The sequence below is a fragment of the Euprymna scolopes genome, chromosome 36 (genome assembly GCF_053919585.1).
Source record: "Euprymna scolopes isolate OS-2025 chromosome 36, ASM5391958v1, whole genome shotgun sequence".
Taxonomy (NCBI): Eukaryota; Metazoa; Mollusca; class Cephalopoda; order Sepiida; family Sepiolidae; genus Euprymna; species Euprymna scolopes.
Window position 1 is genome coordinate 43,604,588 of NC_136517.1, and position 22,123 is coordinate 43,626,710.

General features: G+C 30.6%; 1 protein-coding gene across 5 annotated transcripts in view; it reads right to left on the minus strand.

Moving 5' to 3' along the window:
* The window catches only part of LOC145260432 (uncharacterized), a 544,502-nt gene that overhangs the window by 231,160 nt on the left and 291,219 nt on the right, over positions 1-22,123 (minus strand). For 4 of the 5 annotated variants that reach the window (XM_080118436.1, XM_080118435.1, XM_080118434.1 and 1 more), the window contains exons 5-7: positions 21,525-21,641; positions 19,820-19,915; positions 19,298-19,318 (exon numbers count right to left, since the gene is read on the minus strand). In XM_080118436.1, the coding sequence (XP_079974562.1) occupies positions 19,298-19,318; positions 19,820-19,915; positions 21,525-21,641 (234 nt within the window). The remainder of the gene's footprint in view (positions 1-19,297; positions 19,319-19,819; positions 19,916-21,524; positions 21,642-22,123) is intronic. The other variant, XM_080118437.1, reaches the window with a different exon arrangement.

Below are 22,123 nucleotides of genomic sequence, written 5' to 3' on the forward strand. Positions count from 1 at the left end.
TTAGGAAACTTTGACTGAAAATAGCAACATTCATAACAAGTTGAAAGACGAAAACAGATTGCCATGACAAATAACACTTTACCTAGCCTATCCTTCAAACTTAACATTCACAGGAAACATGAATTTAAGCAAATATATTGAGGACATTGCCAAGGCTGCTCCAAACAAGATGGGTTCCCTTTATTGTGCTCGAAAATTACTCATAACTAAGAGTATCCTAAATTTTTACAAAGTCACCATCCACCCATGTAGAGAATATTGTTGCCACATCTGAGCTGGTGTACCAATCACTAATCCCTCACTCTAAGACAGGGTCCAAAAAAGTGTCTCAAATTTATAGCTCCCACACTATCAGCCAACCTTCAATCTGTCCCATCACCAATGTTATAGCCCATTTTACAAATATTTTAATGGAATGTGCTCTGATGAACTCCTAGCACTTGTGTCTCCTCAACGTACATACTCCCGACTAAATTGACAAGCAGCAAAATTCCACTCCTTCACTGTTGAGGTTCCTAAATACCTTCTACTCTAATATTTTTTTCCTGCTAAAGTTTAAATGTAATGTGAACAAATATCTCCCTGTTCAACTTGTCACAGTTCCTTGTTAGACAATCCCAAATAATCTCTTAGACTCCAATTGACAATATCCCTTGTTTGTGGTGAAAAATAATATTTTTTAAAAATCTTTTTAAAAACTAAAAATCTCTACAATTAAAAGTGTGCATTCATTGTCGAGTCAGACTCAATGAAAGACAAAATATTTGAAATTATTTAAAATAAAAATTACTTTCAAACTCAAAATCATTTTTGTGCTTTTTAAATGTGTTACTGCTATAACTACATGTTGCATTATTTTTTTTTTTTTAATCTTAGTGTTCCACTAAATTACATCAAAATGATTTTATTATATATCTTATAAAATCATTAATTTAGTGCTTCTAGATGATTTATTAATCTCTAAGTTTGGGATCAGAAAAATGTAGTTCTAACATTTATTGTGGGTTTCTACCAGTATTTTGTTTAATTTTCTATTTTGGAGTGATTATCCTGACTCTTCTATATCTACCATTTTTTTCTTGTCCTAATATAATACTCGATGCTACTTGCTTTTTAAACTAAATAAACGCTTTAAAATAAGTTAAAACACTAAAAATTTATCCATCTAGGTAGAACAGTAACTTATTTTCTTTTTCAGAACATTTATTTGTTATATATTTGTTTTTTGACCACCGTTTAGTTTTGTTGTCTATGGTATAAACGACATTTCCAGAAATTCACAAAGGAGAATGTATTATTTGAGTCACTACTAAATCAGAGTGAAACCAAATGGCCATTTTGAAAAAAATTTTTTTTTTTTTTTTTAAACATTCAAATAATGTTTTAATAACTTTTATGTTAAGATTATTTTAAAGCATTTTTGGCTGTTCATACTAGAATTCAATGACGAATCTCTGCTTCTGACATACATCCATGACAGCAGTAGCTTTCTTAAAGTCTCACACAGTCAATATCTGCAATAAAGAGATGAAACTTTCAGGTCATGAATGCATAAGTTCAGTCATCATAATGCAATTTGCAATACTCTCTGATCCATTCAGGTGGAATATAGACATAGGAGGTTTTACTTTTGAAACGCCCCCTTGTATGTTCTATACTATTTTCATCTTTAAATATGTTAATCTGAAGAAAACCACCTAGAAATAATATTCCTTTTAGATTAATCTTAATAATTAGATTAAGCTTTTATAAAATTAAAGCATCAGTTATTATTAAGATTAAGCCTCCCTTTCTTTGCTCATAGAAATTTGAATTCATGATTATTATTAAAGCGAGCCAGAAACATGCACTTTCACTACATAGATGAATAATAAAATGTCGGTACCATTTTTCTCCAGAATTCAAAGAACTCTTTGCAGAGCTTCTGAAACAGCTTCATATAATTAATATTCCTTCAAGAAATTAAAAAACAAACAAAAATAAAAGGCTAGAATATAGAATATATTTTTAGTAATCCCGATTCTACCCTATTCTTAGGATCCATTTCTGAGAGAGATTGGGGGGGGGTTGTAAGGGAGGGAGGGGTAAAGATAATTTGGCATCCTTTGCCATAAAAAAAAAAAAAAAAAAAAAAAAAAAAACTTGTCTTCATTCCAGGCACGAATAATATGCACGGCAAAGGTGCACGTGTCCTTGATCCCAACATAACTCGATTTATCTGCTGAGTAACACTTTCTACTCACACCATTTGGGGTTCTAAAACAAATTATTAGCAAATTTGACAAATAGATATTAAAAGGAAAATGGTTTCATTTTCTTTTTAAATAAAAAAGTGATTTGTAAAAATATAATTATATAATAAAATTAAAAAATTTTTTAAATTGGTTCTTGTCCAGAATTCAATCTAATTAAAAAGCAATACATAATTTTTATGATCTTCATACTAGTCACAGAATTAAAATATCATATCTCACAAATCACAAATTGATCAAGCGTTTATTTATTTGTTTTTGTTTTTTTTACCATGTAAATCAAATTTTATGAGGAAGCAAGGATAGTGTCTTACTGACAAAAATAAAGATCAAAATCACCTTGATAATTTCTATGAATTAATAACTAAAAATTGTTTTTTAAAAATTTTCTATTTGTTCCATTACTGGTACATACATACTTTTCTTAATTTTGTTCTTTTAATTAGGTTCTGAACAAAAATAGAATTTTAATTACCATTATTATTTATTTATTTTTTTTCCAAATTTGACTTTTGCCAAAAATTTGAATAATTATTCTGCTAGAATTAAATCTTTAATAAAAGATATCAGATCTAAAAGTTCAGACTTTATGTGTATAGATATATTTTTTTTATTTTTTTGTTAGACAAACATTTCATTTCACAAATACAATTATGCATAATAAAATAGATACAGCTCTACTTGCCATTGAACAAGAGTGAATAAATACCATTAAGTTCATCAGATTAGTTTAAACCTTCTACAAAAATGCATTGCATCTATTGCTACATTATTAAAGCTCTACATACTTATACAGAATAAGGACTGTGCTATCATCGGAATTTTCTGTGCACTTTATGTAAAATGCCGGTAGGTGCTAAACAAAACTATTAGGATTTTTTTTTTCTTTTTGCGCAAATACTGGTAATTTTTTTTTTAATTAAAAATATTTGTTATTACAAAGACAATTCAATGAAAAATTTAAAAATGTTATTTATACAAAGAAAATATAATGAATAATTGACAATTTTTACAAAATTTTAAGAAAATTCAAATTTAAAAAAAAAAAAGCACTCACTATAAGGAAAGTTTCCAGAGTTATTTTTTTAATTAAAAATAAAATGATAGGAAAAAAATTGGAGGATTTTTTCTTTTATGTCGTTTGTTAAAAATCAATTTTATATATATATATATATATATATATATATATATATATATATATATATATATATATATATAATAAACCGATGATAGCAAATAAAGGTTTTCTCAAATGACTGGTTACTGTGATTTCATTAGTTCAGAGTTTCGGCACCTTTCAGCATTTTACATAAACCACCCAGAAAATTCTGACAATAACACAACCCTTATATTCTGCATAAGTAATTATTTCCTTCAATACCAAGCCCTGTTTCAATTAAGCACTTTGAAATAAAGATGAAAACTTTGTAATTTCTAATCTTTACATTATTCAAAGAGTAGTGCTCACAGTGACAGGACTTCATGCTTCGTTTATTTTTCTTTGTGTTTACTTTCTTGTGCAGTAGGTAATTTTATCTGAAAAATGTTTTATTTATATTTAAAAGAAACAGGTAGGTTAAAAAAAAAAAAGAAAAAGCAACACTTGTTCTGAACTGTGTACCTAAGATGGGTGGGATCAACTAGAACCAAATGGAGGATTACATAAACAGCAAAGTACTGGGTCACTGATTATTTGGTTAATGAAACTTGGACTAAAATGTTCAAGTTGTAGCTGAAAGTTTGTCTAAACAATTGCAGATTGGTTGGTTGTTTTACGGCATATCAACTATTTTGGGGTTATTTCTTTCCTAATCCAGTAATTTGAGACAAAGTTTTTATGCTTCAAGTTCTTTATATCTTCAAATATTTATTCATGGTGTTTGGTTTGATTGTTTTATAGAGGAAATTTTTTTTTTTTTTTTTTTTTTATACTTTGTATAACATGATTGAGTTTTGCAAAGGGAAAGGAAAAAATGACATTAATCTTTGGTGCAATTTTGGGTAGGAAGTCAGTAGTTTAGACAGCTTGATCTGGTAGCACCAACAAGAAGAGAAATAGCAAAATATTCCAAGTACATTATGCCCTCCTCTGGACACAAATATTTAATAGTTTTAGAAAAACAAAAGATTAGTTTTACTTACTTTGGTTCTATTATTTTAACATGGAATGGTTGGTTGTTTTTGTTTAAATGGCATATCAACCCTTTTAGGTTATTTAATGCCAAATCCAGTTATTTTGAAGAAAAATTTTTTAATAAAATATTTTTTTCAGGTCAGTTTCTATTTTAACCCATAGTTGGGACCCTAACAGGTACTTACACGCCGGGTCAGAGTGGACCTGGAAGCAATGGCAATTAAAGGATGGCTCCACACTCCTCAAAGCCCGCAAGCTGGGGGCCTCACCATTGGATATAGTTTAAGGTCATATCCAGGACCATTTTAACGTGGAAGTCTGATAATGATTTAAAACTCATTTAAACTAAAATTCAATTAATTTGTCCTGGGAAATCTTAAATTAAGAAAAAAATTCTTGTTTTCCTTAAAACTAGAAATAGTGTTTTTCTACCCAATAAGAATAAGGACTGTGCTAACATCGGAATTTTCTGTGCACTTTATGTAAAATGCCGGTAGGTGCCAAAAAAGTATTAGGATATTTTTTTTTTCTTTTTGCGCAAATACTGGTAAAAATTCTTTAAATTAAAAATATATTTCTGTTATTACAAAGACAATTCAATGAAAAATTTTTAAATGTTATTCATACAAAGAAAATATAATGAATAATTGACAATTTTTACAAAATTTTAAGAAAATGCAATTTAAAAAAAAAAAACAAAAAAAAAACTCACTGTAAGGAAAGTTTCCCGAGTTATTTTTTTTAATTAAAAAAAAAAACTGATAGAAAAAACAAATTCGAGGACTTTTTTCTTTTATGTCGTTTGTTAAAATCAAGATTTTATATATATATATATATATATATATATATATATATATATATATATATATAATAAACCGATGATAGCAAATAAAGGTTTTCTCAAATGACTTTGGTTACTATGATTTCATTGGTTCAGAATTTCGGCACCTTTCAGCATTTTACATAAACCACCCAGAAATAACACAACCCTTATATTCTGCATAAGTAATTATTTCCTTCAATACCAATTCATAGTATAAAATGTTTTGTTTATCCTAATAGAAAATTTTTATTTATTTTGGAGCGAATATAAAATTAAAATTTTATGCCTACACGTCAGCATCTTTTTTCTTTTTGTCAGTGAAGAGAGTCATTTTTATTTTCAAATTTCCTTTCCCAAAATACACAATATTTCCCTTAAAAGGAAAAACAAAAAGATTATGGTTATATGCCCTTAAAAATGCTATTTGGTCAGACAAACGCACAGAGAGGATGATTATTTTACACTAACTTTATTTGCAAACTGATACCCCATCCAAAATTTTAAATTGTTTTCTTCTTCCAGATTTTTTTAGGGTGTTAACATGTGATCGCCTAAAATAGTAAAATCACTTTTTTGTGAAGGGTCCTCATCAACCATAGATATAATTTTCTCTTCAATTTAAAAGACTTCTTAATGTTTTCCTTTAATGTATTGTATTGCCAACCTCTTGCGATCCTGTTGAACAAAATATTTTTTAATGTCCAATAGTCATAGTGAGATGCAAGGCAGCACACGCGTACAAACACCGGGATAAACTCCACCACAGCAGAAGCATCGGTACAAAGCGCAATTTGAAATTACACCAAGAAACCAGACAACATGATGCAGGACTTTCTTTCAAATGAACTATCCTTTTTTTTTCCCCCTCCTTTAACAGATTTTCAAATTTCTTATACCAAAGCTTCTACTGTAGTAAAATTGATCTCAGTAAAAGTAATTTATAAATGTATTTATCAGTGATAGGACGATTTCAATATTTTTTCCCAAATTCCTAATTCCCATTCTTTTTTTTTTTTTTTAACTTCCTAAATATAGAATTTATTTTGGTGGAGGGCAGATTACTGCAAAAACTTATGTAATAGGTACGTATATTTTTACAAATGTAAAAATATACTTGTGGGAATGATCTATAGATTTTAGTAGGCATGGCCAAAACAGAAGGAGGGAGTAAGTTTTTTTGACGGAATCTCTCTTTTAAAAAAAAAAAAAAAAAAAAATCATCCAAAAATCAAGTAATTATCCAATTAATACAAAATTTTCACCGATTATTAAGAACAAACTTTATAATCGTGTATTCTTTTTTTCATAATTAATATTTAAATATATATATCTATATATATAAAAATGTAACTCTTGGTTCGTTCGCAATTAATAGTCTAAAAAACCACTGGACTCCACGTTTTGTTATAATATGTTTACTATATCCATGTGTGTTTTTATATATTTCTTTTTAATTATAACATTATACTTAATTTTTCTATGATAAATAGGTGTTTTTCTTTGTACCGATAGGCCATTTTTTTTTTTTATTTAGGGACAATTATTTATTACCGCTTCCTGTCACGTGACCAGTGTTACAATTTAGCAGTTTTCCTGCTAGATCTGGAGATTTCGTTTGCAATCTAGTGGGGAATTCTAGAAAATCTGGAGATATTTGGCACCCACACACCCACAATTTCAGATTAAAAAATAAAGAAAAGCGCTTGAAAATACTTTAAAACATAAAATAAACTCATTCATGTAAGTAAAAAAAAGTAGCATTTATTGCCTTTGGTAACAATTATTTATTGATTATTTGTTTTGTTTTTCACCTTTTTTCGGCTAACCATTCTTAAATCTTGCTATAAAATCGATTTTTCCAAGTACATTTTAGGTGGGGGGGGGGGGGCATTCCAACCTCCGAAGTTTAGTTTAAAATACGATCTAAGCAACCCTGCTTTATTTAGAAGTATTTAGTCGAAAATTGTAAAAAGCAAGAAACAGCAAAAAAAAACAAAAACTTATAGAAGAATTTAATTATCTACCAACCTAAATACTTTTAATATGCTAAAACAAAGTTTTTTTGTTTTTTTATTTTTCTAATTTCAAAATATGTTGCACCATTATTGTGATGTTTAATTTGCAGTATATTTCAATTTAACTTTTATTATAAACAGTTTGAGTTTATGATTTGTTTCTTGCAAAAAAAAAAAATACCCTCTCTGAAAAAAACAGGCAAAACTAGCTGATAAAATATGTAAGCCTTCTGGGGAGCTAACCGCTTCAATATAATTCCAGAAACATATAGTGAGAAAACACGGAACATTTTATATATTGAATATACTAGATTTATCATTTTTTTTATGGTAGGAAGTTAAAATATGGAGTTTGGGGGGAGGGGATTAGCGATTTTTGAAAATTTTAGATGATAAAAGTTAAAAATCTAGCGATTTTCTGGACATTTTTTTCTCCTGATCTCGCAGGGTTTTTTAAATCTCAGTTGCCAACAGTGCATCACTAAAAAAACACTACAGGCTTAATGTAAACAGAATCTGTTTACAATATCGGTAAATTTTCAATGGGTTTAATCACATGATTATTGATAATGTAAACATGTGATTGAAATTCAATTTAAATTAACCACACGTGGTCGCTTTCCTATCAAATATTCATCGAAAAATGGTAGGTACACACAAAATGAATGCCGACGCTCAAAGTGTATAAACATTTTGACTCCTCCCTTTACTTAAAAATTCACCAAAAATCAGGAAATTAACCAATTTTAATGAAAATTGCAGTATTTTTCAAATAATGATCGCAGAATATAATAAACTAATTATTTTTACTTAACTCTTAGTGAAAATGTTTTATTTTGTTTAAACAAAAAATACCTTTACTAAAGTTATGGTTTTCAGTAGTAAATAAAAAACTCAAGCCCTAATTTTTTTTTCCAATTAAAGGAGCAAGGACCAAAAAAAAAGGTTTTAACTTCGGACTTTCCAGGAAAATTTCTAAAAACACTACTTTTTTTTGGTTTTAAATTTGAATATATTATTTATTGACCTTTTCTCTTTAATTTGTGATATATAACACTTTGGTGAATAAATTATTTACTTTTTAATAGACATTTAGGCGTGAATTATACTACCCCCAGTCTTTCCAAGCTTATAACTACTCGAAAAATGTAATTCAAGCCCTAATTTTTTTTTCAATTAAAGGAGCAAGGACCAAGGTTTCATAAAAAAAACAACAAAAAAAAACAAAAAACAAACAACGTGGTTTAAAAAAAAGGTTTTAAACTTCGAACTTTACAGGTAAATTTCTAAAAAACACTACCTTTTTTTGTTTTAAATTTGAATATATTATTTATTGATCTTTTATCCTCAATTTGTTATATATAAAACTTTGGTGAGTAAATTAATTATTTACTTTTTGCTAGACACTTGAAAATGAGGGGGGGGGGGTGAATTACAAAAAAAACCTTTGTCTAAAATATTATATTCGGTTTATTGGAAAGAGCATAAAATTTCACATTGACCCTGAAAATATCGTAAAAATAGAATCAATAGAAAAATTGATAGATTTTTAAAGTTTAAAAATTGAAAAATATTGAGTTCGTAAAATTCATTACTGTTTTTTAAAAAATAAAAAAAATATTTCTATTACTTTTAAAACAACTTTAATAGTTTATTTTGGAAGTATAATCCATAAAGAAAATAAACAACCCACTTTTAAAAGAGAAATTACGAGATTTTTATATTTTATTCGCAGTTTCGTGATAGGGGTGTAAAAAATTCCTTCAAAAATTCTGATACATCTACTAGATTGGAGTGTTTATTCGTTGTAAACGTATCCGACAACCTATAAATGTTGACATTTCCAATGTGAATGGTAAGCTGGACTTATGTAAAAAATAACAAAAAGATATACCAAACTGACTTTTTCGTTTAAAAATGGAATTATTTCCCTTTCGTTATTAACTTTTTTTTTTTTTTTTGTTTTTTAATAAATATTTTGTGTTTTATATACATAAAGTACAATTGTTGAATGTTACTGTTTTGATTATATTCGTTTGGGGGGGGGGCACAATTAAAAAATTCAAGATTAAAACAAAGCGAAATTTAAGTTTCCATTCCATTTTTACAACCGTAAAACAGCGCATACTCAGCAAGTTTTATCGTAATTTATAAGCATAATATTGAAACACTAAATCAACATTTTATTTATTTTTTTGCATAATTAATGATGGAAGTATTTTTCTGTTTATTTTCTGAACATCTGTTAAAAAAAATAAATAATTTGTACATTCTCTTGAAAAAAAGAATCAAACTTTTCTCTACTTTCACATGTGTTCCATTTTAACAAACTGAGCCACAGCAACGTGTGGCCGGGTACAGCTAGTATATATATATATATTTTTGCCTACAACCCTCACTCTTTATTTGCGATTACAAATATGCTTAAAATAATCAACCAAAACTAAAAATATATTTTATTGCGGAGAAGGTGAGGATAGTAGATAAAAAAAAGCTGCACACATATCAGATTTTAAGGTTGAAAATCCGAATTTTGAATGTGTTTAATTTTTCACTCATTGTGTTTTGAAATATGAAATTTGTTGAATATGTTAATTATTCTTTCATATTAGCATATATATATATTATATATATATATTATTTTTAAAATATAATTATCCACTAACACGTGTTTCGTCGTCCACGACTCATCAGAGTGGCTGAATCTAGCGAGTTTCGAAAGCGGCACCTCGTGATAAGAAGCCTAAACCTCTACCACGGTGCTAACCTCGCCGGACTATATATATATATATATATATATATATATATATTCATTATTTTTACAAAGACCACTACTTTTAAATATTTGAAAAATAAATTAATAATGTTCTTTTAGTGGGCCCAATATTGTTACTATACCATTAAATAGGAAATGCTTTAAGGAATCGATACCAAGAAAATTTTTTTTTTTTTAAATCAATAAATAACTGTGCATTTTGCTAAAAATACGATAATTTCTTTCTGCAATTTGTCATTACATGATATTTCCTCACCTATGGTAGACCATAAAGGCCAACAAACAGTTATTTGTATTTACAAATAGTTATTACCTCCCCCTTTTCCTTTTTGCTGCGACTTGCACTTGACTTAGTTTAAAGTGTGAGGGACTTGCATCTACCACACACTCTCGTCCAGAAACACGAGGTCCTGATGGTAAGACAGGATCAAGACGACCAAGCGTGATACTAGATGCAGGAGTTGTCTCCAACACATGACGCCTAGCATTTCCAAAATGGTCACCCATCTGTTACTGGCCAGCCTCATCGTTGCTTAACTTTGGAGGATTATGTAGGCAACAAATATGTATTGCTTATGAAAAAAGAATCAATTCTTATAAAGTTGATTCTTAATCATCAAAACAAATGTTAAAAATACATGGAATTTTACAGGACTAAATTACTTCATTTATTCATGTAAAAGCTACCATAGTTTTTTCAAAAGTATCATTTAATTTTGGATTTTTTAATTTCACCACACAAAATTTATAGACTGAGATAAAAGATGGAATTATTTTAAATTCAGGTATTTATATTATAATATTTTTGCATATTCTTATAGCAAATCACCCTAAATCTTATTCAGACAAAAAAATAAATAAAATAATAATTCAAAAATCTTTTAAAAAATGTGAGACAAAAGAGACATTGAGACAAAAATGGAGGTGAATGGTGTTTTTTTTTTTTTTTGCTTTTTTTTTGGGGGGGGGGGGAATTCTATTAAAAATAGAAAAAGTTTTCTATTATTCTGCTTTTGATATAAAATTCAGGTTTTTATCTTTCTGGGGGAAAAAAGTTGCTCAAGAATAATGGATTTTAATAGAATCTAATTCATTAAAAAAAAAAAAAAAACTTGGTTTTTCTACCATTTTTTGGCAGTGCCTAGATTTTAATTTTACAGATAGTTTAAAATCATTAATACGATTCATGAAAAATTAAATTTTAAACAAAAGTAAACAAACAAAAACAATAGAAAGAATTGTTTGTTTTTTTTGCCTCAAAAAAATCAATACAAATTTTTCTGATTCCGATACACCAAATGTTTCAATTTTTTTCAATTCCCGATTCTGATTAACCGTCCCAACATAAGTATTTATTACACATACAATGGAATCTCTGATTAGTTACAAGTTGATTTCTTTGAAAGTAAGGTTTAATTTTGGAGTGAACAGTTAATTAATTAAATTGAGGTTATGATGCCTTGATTTTACATTGTCCTTTGTTGGCTGAATACACAAACGAATTAACCATTTACTCTCTGAAAAGTGTCATAACAAACACATGCATTAAAAATCTGTATAAACAAAAAAGAATAAAAAAAGAAGAAGACATCTGTGGGTTTCAAATTAGAGGTTTTACACCCTACCACAAATATTTGGGACAATTGCTTCTGCTGACCGGAGAAACAAGACAATCTCAACAAATAACTGGTCTGGGTTCTTTTTATTTGTTTTCTCCGATATAAATAAATACGGGTTAATTAGAGGCTATTATCTTCATATATGGAAGCGGTCCAAAGGTTTACCCCCTTACCTCTTCTTGCCTTATTCTCACACTTTCTGCCAAGATAATATGTGGGTTAAGGTGTGCCACTTAGTTTAGCTTTTTATCTAGCCACTCAAATTGGAATGGAAATACCTGTTCTCAAATATCGATAAAACTTTGTATATCGTCTTAACATAGAGTAATGTCAATTTTCCCTTTATTTGTTTGATTTAAATAGCTTAAATAAAACTATTCACACCGAAGAGTATCCCATATCTTTACAAAGCCACAATTCGCCTGGAGTATTGTTGCCACATCTGGGTTGATGCATTTAACACTAGTCTCTTCACTCAGAGTCCCAAAAAAGTTTCAAATCTAATAAGTCTTGCAATATCGGCCAAGCTCCAACCAGTCCCATCGGTGCATCTCCGTGCCGGTTTTAAAAGTTAACGTGCCCTGATGAACTCGTACTTATGCCCCCTCGACGTACATATTTCCAACTAACCCGACAAGCAGCAAAATCCCGCCCCTTCACTTGAAATTCCTAGATGCTGGAAAGCCCTCTACTCTTCTTCCTTTGAATGACTAGACTTTGGAATTTCCTCCCTGTACTAACCTGCAGAAGTGTAAATGTAATGTGAATAGACACCTCACTGCTCAACTCCCAACAATCCCCTGTTAGACAATAATGAATAGTAATCCCCTTATGTCCAAGTGGCAGTATGCCTTGCTTGGGGTAAAAAAAAAAAAGAGTAAAAAATTTAAAAAAAATAAAATAACAAAAGGTACATGCTTAAAACTGTCAATCAGTCAATTTGGCAAGTATTAATCTGTATTATTAAAAAAAAAAAAAAAAAATTTATTTTTTAATCAATTTAATTGATTTTTGTTTATATTTAATGCTGATCAGTGTGTGTGTGTGTGTGTGTGTGTGTTATAAATAGGGTTGTGACAACAGCATATTCTTTTCATTGTTTTGACTCGAGTATATATCCTTAATATCTTATATGTTTTTATGTACACTGATGTGGTTCTCAGTTGATTGACTGTATCGGATACTAATGTAATGGAATAACCTAACATCCCTTCATAGATGAAATGAACTATGGATAAATTGAGCCTCTCACGTGACTGAGGCAGAAGGAAAAAAGACAGGAAGAGAATAAGAAAATATGTCGAGTAACTCTTATTTCACATGTATTCTCTGGTAAATAAACCCCTTTGTCTTTCACTCATAACCCCGTGTTTCTTGCTGTATTCTTATTTAAAGTAAGGATATAATAGATACACACTTGAGAGTCAAAAGAATGAAAAGAATATTCTGTTGTCACAGCCCTAGTCATAAATAAAGGAGGAGGTTACTAACTCTAACCCATGAACACCTGAAGAAACATTAATACAAAACTTTAATTAAAAAGAAAATAAATCTCACTTTTTTTTTTTTTCCCCCTCCACTGTCTTTGTCATTGCCTTTGGCTGACAGAGTGAAAGAAAGTCAAAATGAAGAGAGAGAGAAAGGGAAAGAAGACAGAAGTGATGCTACTTAGTCTGGTTTTAGCCAACATCCCACTGTGAGAGATAGATAACTGATGCGGTGGTTCAATGGGATGGCATGTTGTAATTTGAGGCAGAGGTTATGCGTTCAAACCTCACCTGAGGAAAAGGTAATTTTACTCTGATCTTGTATTCAATTGAAAGTAAACATTAACAAGTGAAGCATGCATGCCCCCGCATGAGTGCACAGTGAACGAGGCATAAAAGAAATGACTAAGTTCAGCATTGCCCTTCCCTCCATTTTGTCCCAAAAGTCAACAGAGGACGTCAAATCCTGGTGAAAATGAACAAATGGTGCAGTTTTATACCTTAACATATGTAAATTTGAGTTCTGAACCATGCAAAAAAAAAAAAAAAAAAAATGACCAAGTCCATCATTTGAAATCCCCCCCGCCCCCATTCAACCCCAAAAGTCCGAGGTCTTAACATTTAAATTTGAGTTCAGTCTCATGTAAAACTGCTAAATAGACATACACAGAAAATTTTGGACGAATATGCTAAAATAGTCCCAAAAATGGAGTGTTTTTATTAGCCCTAAAAGAGTCCCTGGGGCACACCCAAGAGTTATCGCAAAGTATAGACAAACAAAATTATATAGAAATCAGTTAGTTACAACTTTTCAGAAAGTTTTATAAAAATCCAAGGCATCAATTTTTTTTTAATAAGCACAAAAGTGTCAATTTTAGCCATTTTAACCGGAAAGGCACCCCTAGGGGAACAACTGAAGTTTTCCCAGAAAATCAGTTGTTACTTTTTTACTCGTATCACGTTTAATGTTTGTGCAAAATTTCAAAAAAAATTCCAAGACGTAGTTATTGAGAAAAGTGCGGACAGACGAATGGACAAGGGTGACTTTACAGGTCCACCCTCCTTTTGTCGAAAAAAAAAAAAAAAAAACACCATTCACCTCCATTTTTGTCTCATATTTTTTAAAAGGTTTTTGAATTTTTTTTTTTTTTTGTCTAAATAAGATTTAGGGTGATTTGCTATAAGAATATGCAAAAATATTATAATATAAATACCTGAATTTCAAATAATTCCATCTTTTATCTCAGTCTATAGATTTTGTGTGGTGAAATTAAAAAATCCAAAATTTAATGATACTTTTGAAGAAACTATTGTAGCTTTTACATGAATAAATGAAGTAATTTAGTCCTGCAAAAATTACAATATTATGCAAACTGTTCTATATTACTTTTATTTTCTTCTGTAATCTACACACTTCACAGAAATCAGGATACCTGTCGATTTGAAGTAACTTTACTACTTATATATATTATGCTGTTTCCTTTCATCTGTTTATTTTTTTGACATCATTTCAAGTGTCATTTAATCAGAATTCGTTACAAATCATATGTTAATGAAAAGTGCTCAAGGTGGAAAAAAAACAGCTGAATAAAATTAACAATATAAAAATATGAGTTAGGTTTTTAATTTTCAGATAACATTTTTCTATTGAACTGATCTCTTTTTCTTTTTTTTTTTATTTAAGCATGCTGGGAAGCATTTTATTATAGCAAGAAATTTTATTTATAAATTGATTCTTTATAAACGTCTTTGATTTTTCAATATTCTCATGGCATTTTCTTAGACCCACGATTTATTAAGTGACGTTTTGGACTTCATTATAGTCCATTTAAACATCAGGTTGCAGATGATTCATTTTGGACCTTATAGAGTATAACTTTATTGTTTGATATATTTTCAAATCTAATTGACTTTTTAGACTTTACTATGATCAAGTCACACCTTGGACTGCAGTTTCTTTTGTTTACTACTTAAAAAGTACAACTGCCTTCATTATTTGATATATTCAAATTTAACTGACTTTTTGCGTGTGTGTGTGTGTGTGTATATATATATATATATTTCTGTAGAAATATATTTTCTTATAATATATACCAATCCTTATTTAAGGAGTTCAATGTAATTACAGAGCAATATAGTGAATAAATGACAAAAAAAACAAAAAAAAAAAAACTATATTCCAAAATTCATGATGTTGACCATCTTATAATTTATTCCTTTAATTCAGTTGACTTATACAATTCTTGACAGTATCGGTTTCGTAGCGCAAAATCAATCACTTAATTGATATAATTAAGTGATTGATTTTGTGCAATGAAACATACTGTCAAGAATCGTAAATGTCAATCGAATTAAAAGGAATAAATTATAAGATGGTCAACATCATGAATTTTGGAATATAGTTTTTTGTCATTTATTCACAATACATATTATTTCCAGGAATATCTACCTTACTCACAACTAAAATGCTAGTTTTATTTTGGTATCTTTAACTTTTCCCCACTCCCTATTTTTGTTGATGAGGCGACTGTTTTTAAAGAACAAAACTTTTGTCAAATTATTGTCAATACTTATTGTCAGTTTCAATAAAATGAACATCGTTTCCGAAATGATCGTACACTCGAGTTGATTTTGTTTGTTTTTCCTTTTGAAACTGATTTTTAATTCACAATTATGAATCATTTAACTCAATATTTTATATATATATATATATATACACACACACATACATACATACACAAAGAACATTCTAGTCATTTATGTACAGCTCCATCTAGAACTTTAGAGTCTCTGAAAAGTAAATCTTTACAGTATAAATCAATTATGCAACCCCTCATGAGAAGAGATGAAATTATGTTGGCATCCCTGAAAGAATGATATTAGTTTGCCATTATTTTTATCCTGGATGTAATAAAATCTCCAAAGGAATAAAAAGTAAATAGCAATTTTCCCATGAAACTCCTCCTTCCCCTCGGAAACATCATTTGCTTTCCTGGCTACAAAGTGTAACTGTACTCTTTATGTACTTACACTGTATAAATCCTTAATCCCAGAAACTGCTCCTATATAACTACTTACCCACCTTGTCTGCATACCTACATACCTACCTACCACCATCCCATCACCATCATTACACATTTCAAACTACAGGTGCCGGTACCGATTACAATCTTTGAGCCGAAATCAACTCAAACTTGGGGGTCCTTGTTATCAACAACCTAACTTGCTTCAAACGAGGTCATTAATAGATCTTTTCAGCGTATTTTAATTCATCCATAAAAGACAACCCATTTTAATAGCGGATCTCTGATGGATATCATTTGCGGGTATATCAATTTCCTCTCATCTATAAATATGCATTACTGGATATAAATGCTCGTAAACAAAGTCAATTTGTTAAACTGTTCATTCAGGCATTAAAAAGCGAATCAAACAAAGACAGCAAACTTTGTAAATAGAACTTTTACGACGATAATAATTTGTATCGGAACAGCTTATCCATTCATCAGAACTGTTAATGATACTCCTTAATGATGGTATACATGGGTTGTAGAATGCACGGCAAGCTACTTTTTATTTTTAACTTTTTTGTAAAAATCACTCCAGACAAAGCATGAAGCCACTTGTCGTAAGGAGCTTAAAAAATGTGCTACAAGATCAAAAACCTGCCAACAATAAGCATGAAATGGATGGATTCCAACCCAGAAAACAGCAATTCTTCCCTCTTTGTTAGAAAAATTGCTTATAAAATGCAAGAACTAGAGGACAAAATAAGGGAAGCGAGAATTACAAGGATGTCAAAAGTAAATGCAAGATCCAATTTTTACTTTTGAGAGTTACCATTAATTGTTGCCTGTGTTATCAATTTTAGAACTACGTAAGCACTATCGCCAATGCAGAGTAATTTCCCCTCATACACATTATATATACACACGCATATATATATATATATATGCATACTCATATACACACTATGCTTCTGTAACCAATAACGCTGTATATGACATAACTTTAATAAATTAATTAGTTGAAAATAACCGTTTTCGATTTTCCTTGATTTTTGCAAATGATCTTATGAGGGTCACTTTAGATAACTAAACATCTTAATATTGTGCAGTCACAGCAAGTGCTCGTCTGAGCTTGAATCTTGCGCCCCCCCCCCGCAAAACTTTCAAAAATTTATTTAAAAAAAAAAAAAAAATCATCTAGCTACAAGCACTTTCCCCACTCTCTACCTGACCTAAATCAAAATACAAATTCCACAAACTTCTTTCTCAGAACTGCTTGCCTGTGGAACTGTTCTGCTAGCCTACTTTTCAGCTGGCTACACATCATGGTCATCTTCAAGTCCAACGTAAACAAGTTCTTGTTGAGCCGTCCTCTTAAACTCTACACAAATTCCACCACTAACAACCACTATACTATTGCCTCACTGACCACCGTATACTCATCCTTGAGTGGCATTTGGGTCTTAACAAGTGGCAATTCCTTGTAAAAAAAAAAAAAAAAAAAAAGTTTTAAGTCTACTTTATTCTTACAGGCATTTTATGTGGAAAAAAAGGGGTAAATTGGCACCAATACAACAGAAACAAACAAACAACAAACATGCAAAAATGAAAATACATTTGGCACACATGATTCTTATACCAGGGTCATGCCAACAACAACGCTGTGCAAGGAGTGTCTTAACGCATACATATATAAATATATATGTTGTTATAGATGTTATTTATTGTTTACCTTTCATGTCTTGTGAAATTTCCTGACACAATTACATTTTCTTTTTTTCTTTGTCGATACCGCCTTATGCAAATACTTTTTTACCTGTGGGATTCAGTTCAAGAATAATTTATCCCCACCAGAAGATTGCACGAGACAAACTATACATCGTAGATGAACACAATAAATAAAATATATAACATTTATTTTTATCTTCTAGAAATTTTTTAGATGAGGATTGATTATTTTTGATTATTTAGACTATTATTCTCATTTTGGTTGTTATATTCATGACAGTTCGGCCAATGTAATCTCTGACCTTCTTTAGGCGCATATATTTTGAACTTTGGAATCTAATAGTCAAACTTGAGAACCCAGAGAGAACTCTAAACTAAATCCTTCATTCAATCTATAGGAATAGATTGTTCTCATTCTGTCAGCCAGGACTAAGTAGAAATATTAAATTATGTTGTTCTTATTACCTCTAGTAGAGATTGAACCCTAAAACTCCACAAGGCTGTCACTTATATCTGATTGTTAATTAAGATTCACCACTTAAATCCTATGTCCATGTAACAATAATTAACATAAAAATAAAATCCAGTCATGGCTAACTATCCAATAATTTTAGAAAATGTTTTTATGCTTCAAGTTCTTTACATCTTCAAATATTTACTCATGGTGTTTGGTTTGGTTGTTTTGTAGAGCAAAATTGTTTCTGGCTTTGCAGAACATGATTGAGTTTGGAAAAAGAAAAAGGGGGGGGCGCCATCAATGTTTGATTTTAAGTCAGGAAGCCGAAATCTTTAGACAGCCTAATCTGGTAGCTCGAGACATGGCTAACAGAACGAAAATAATCTACTCTTGTGTATTGGATAAAAAGCCTTAGTTCAAAATTCTTTATATGTTCCAGAGTTTTAAAAACTGAACACCTGAAGAAGGTCTGAAGTTACCCAAGCCAAATGCTGTGAATATAACACAAAGTAATTCAAAAATTCTAAATTATCAATTCTCATATATGAAAAAAAATATTCCAAAACCATTATTTCATTATTATTTAGAATTTTCGGATTGCACAAAGGCAGCAAGACAATAAGTTAACTGAAAAAGTGTCACAAAACCTACAGATACCCAGGAATCTAATGAAATATCGGAATCAAAATTCCATGGCAGTTCCTGAGTTTGCCACAAGGCACTTAGAAGACGACACAACCGATGGGCAAAACAGTCAAAACATTACAATAAAAAACACATTCCGAAAATTGTAAATAATTTATCTGCTGCAATTTATCATTTTCGATTGCAGAATTTTTTTTTTTTTTTTTATTTCTATAAAAAAAAATTTTTTAAATTTGTAATTTTTGTAAAAAAAAACAAATGTTAGAATGGTGGGTGTACAACACAATTTGAAGGATGTGGTAAACAAACGACTACAAACAACGACACCAAGTTTTCATTTGGGAAGGACTTACCGAAGAGCCCACACGCTTTTGCTAGGATAGAAATAAAAGAAAATAAAGTTTTCCTGTTTTTGCAAAAATTTATGAGCTCATAAACCAAACACTTAAATAAAAAATTAAAAAAATAAAATAAAAATATGAAATTACAAAAGACTTTTTAAATTTGTCTTTGAAGTAAAATAAAAATTCCTGAAGGTTTTAAATATGGAAAAGGTCTTAACATTTTCTTTTTAACTAAAAGACTAATATCTCGTTAGACGTACAAAAAAAAAAATAACAAAAAATTTGCTTCTTCCATTATAATTTTAATATTATTGCTTTTGTTTACTTATACCCATCACCATACCAAAAACTGTATTTCTTTATTGTATTTTTCCTTGCTTTAAAAACAGGTGCTGAATTGCTGGCATTGCAAAATCGCTTTTCCTTAAAAAAAAGTTTGAGTTATTCAAATTTTTTTTTTTTTTTAGAAAGCATTCCACATTTAAAGTGCAAACTGACTGCAAAAACAAATTTGAAAAATGTATTACTTACTTTAACGTTGCTGTTGGCCATGTACCAAAACTTCACATGTCGGTTCCCAACAGTCACAAAATAACTTCCATCTGATGAAAATGCCACAGCACTAACCTATCAGGAAAAAATATTTTTAATTTAATAATTTGGAAAAATATAATAGGAATTAAATCATTTATCTCAGTGTCATAAATTTACACCACCAAACAGACATATATAACGTAGAAAGTCCTATTTCTTCATAACATTCCACATCTGAAATGAGGAGGGGGAGCTCAACATTTGAAATAACAGGAGGATGGGGGGGGGGGGCAGCACTTGAAACTTTTTCTGTCAAACTTGTGAATCTAAATGGCGTAGTGGATAAAGTACTTGTTTTAATTCAGTTGTAAATTACATTCTTCTGGAGGTTGAAGGTTCAATCCTCAGTACAGACGCAGCAACAATACTACATGCATGGGCGAATTCTGGCTTTATAAAGATACTAGCGAGGGGTACCCGGCGTTGCCCAGGTGTTTTTCGGGGTATGTGAAAAAACCCCGAAAATGTGAAAAAAAACAAAAAAAAAACAGGTGCCCGTGAAAAAAAAACGAAGCCTTCACGACGCGCAGTTGGGAAATAGTAAAGTGTTTAAAAAAAACAGGTGCGCGTTTTTGATTGACGTGACGGCGATAGGTATTCAGCAGTAAGCATTTTGTGCGGGACAGTTTTGAATGAGGTGAATAAATCGGTTTGTTTGTTTGTTTTTAAAAACCCGCTCCCTGTTTATTAGGAGGAGCGAAATGAAAGCTACAGTCTGATATGACGAAGTCGACATTGAACAAACGTTACTTAGCTCTCAAGACAACTGGGTTTCGGCCTGTGATTAGAGTCGAGTTTCGCTTTTTTTTATACCGAAAACCGAATGTAACGAGTGTCGATGCGGGAAATGTGGAATAATTAACGTTTGAAAGTCAATAAAATTAAATAGACAGGCGAGCTCCGTGGGTAACTCTGAGATATTACAATTTATAGATGATATAAAAAGTTTTAAGAAGTTGTGAACCGAGCAAGCGCTTCTCTGAAAGAAGCCTTTTGTGGACATCGAGGAAAAGCGTACATATATACATACATACATTTTCGCTTTTATATATATAGACTTTCTGATGTTATCTAGCAGTAAAGGAAGCCCACCTTGTCTGTAGCAGCCTTGGTAATGTCCTCAATGTATTTGTTCCAATTCACGTCGCCTGTGAATGTTAAGCTGAGAAGTTTGAACGATGAGCTTTCAGATAAGGTGTTACTAGCCATGACAATTAGTTGAGACGGTTCATGAGTGCATACCCTCTGCTAAAAACGACAGTAGAATGGTAGGGATTATCCTTCACCAATGTTGGCACTAATATTGATATTATTACATAACATTAATCAGTAGAGAATGAAAGGACAAAAAAAGAGACCTCATTATGGAAATAGAGTGGATTTCTATCTGAATTAATTTAAGATAGCAGAGTAAGGTCTGACTATTTGCCCCCCCCCTCCGCAGACATCTTTTTTTTTTTTTTTTTAAAGGGTTCATTTTCATTTTAATTTCTCTGAATGCCACCTTTGTTATGTGAGACAGCTGCAGTTAAGGTAATGCGTGCACTCATCATGATGAACATCACTGACATCATAGTTCCAACCAACCTCAGATTTTCTGTCGGAATATTTTTGTTGATAACAAGCAAAAAAAGTCACTTACTTTTGAAGATATTTTGTTCGATGCCACCTTATTATTGGTCCGCCAATTCCACACGTTCACAATCATATCATGTTGGGTCCCAATCGAAACAATATACTTCATGTTCGGTGAATAAGCCTGAAACAAAATGAAACATTATGAATAGAAGAAAAACGGATACCTTAAAAAGTTTTCTTGGTGTCTTATAAACTCATCACCAAGATGCCACATATCAAAATAATACTCGAAACCTGGACGTGCTCTGCATCTTTCAGTAGTTCATCATTTAGTCATTTTCGGCAGTGTTATTTTCCAGCAAATTAGACTTGTACTTGTTGTGGCGTTCACCCTGGATCGATTGAGCCTGCTTTATCCAACAAGTTCACCGCATCCCATATAACGGCTGACTAGGTCCGGCGGTTCAAGGCTGTTTCCATTACAAGTGTAAGCCATTTGTGGTTCCATCGGTGGAGCCTGTAGAGGTGGGGGGATCAAGAATCATTTCAGCATCCTGTTTCACCATCCTGAGCCAGGTTTTCAGTTGGCCATCACAGCGTTTCTTCCAGCCTGGTAGTAGTACTGGGTCGATGGCTTTACAAATGAGGTTCCTTTGGTTTTGA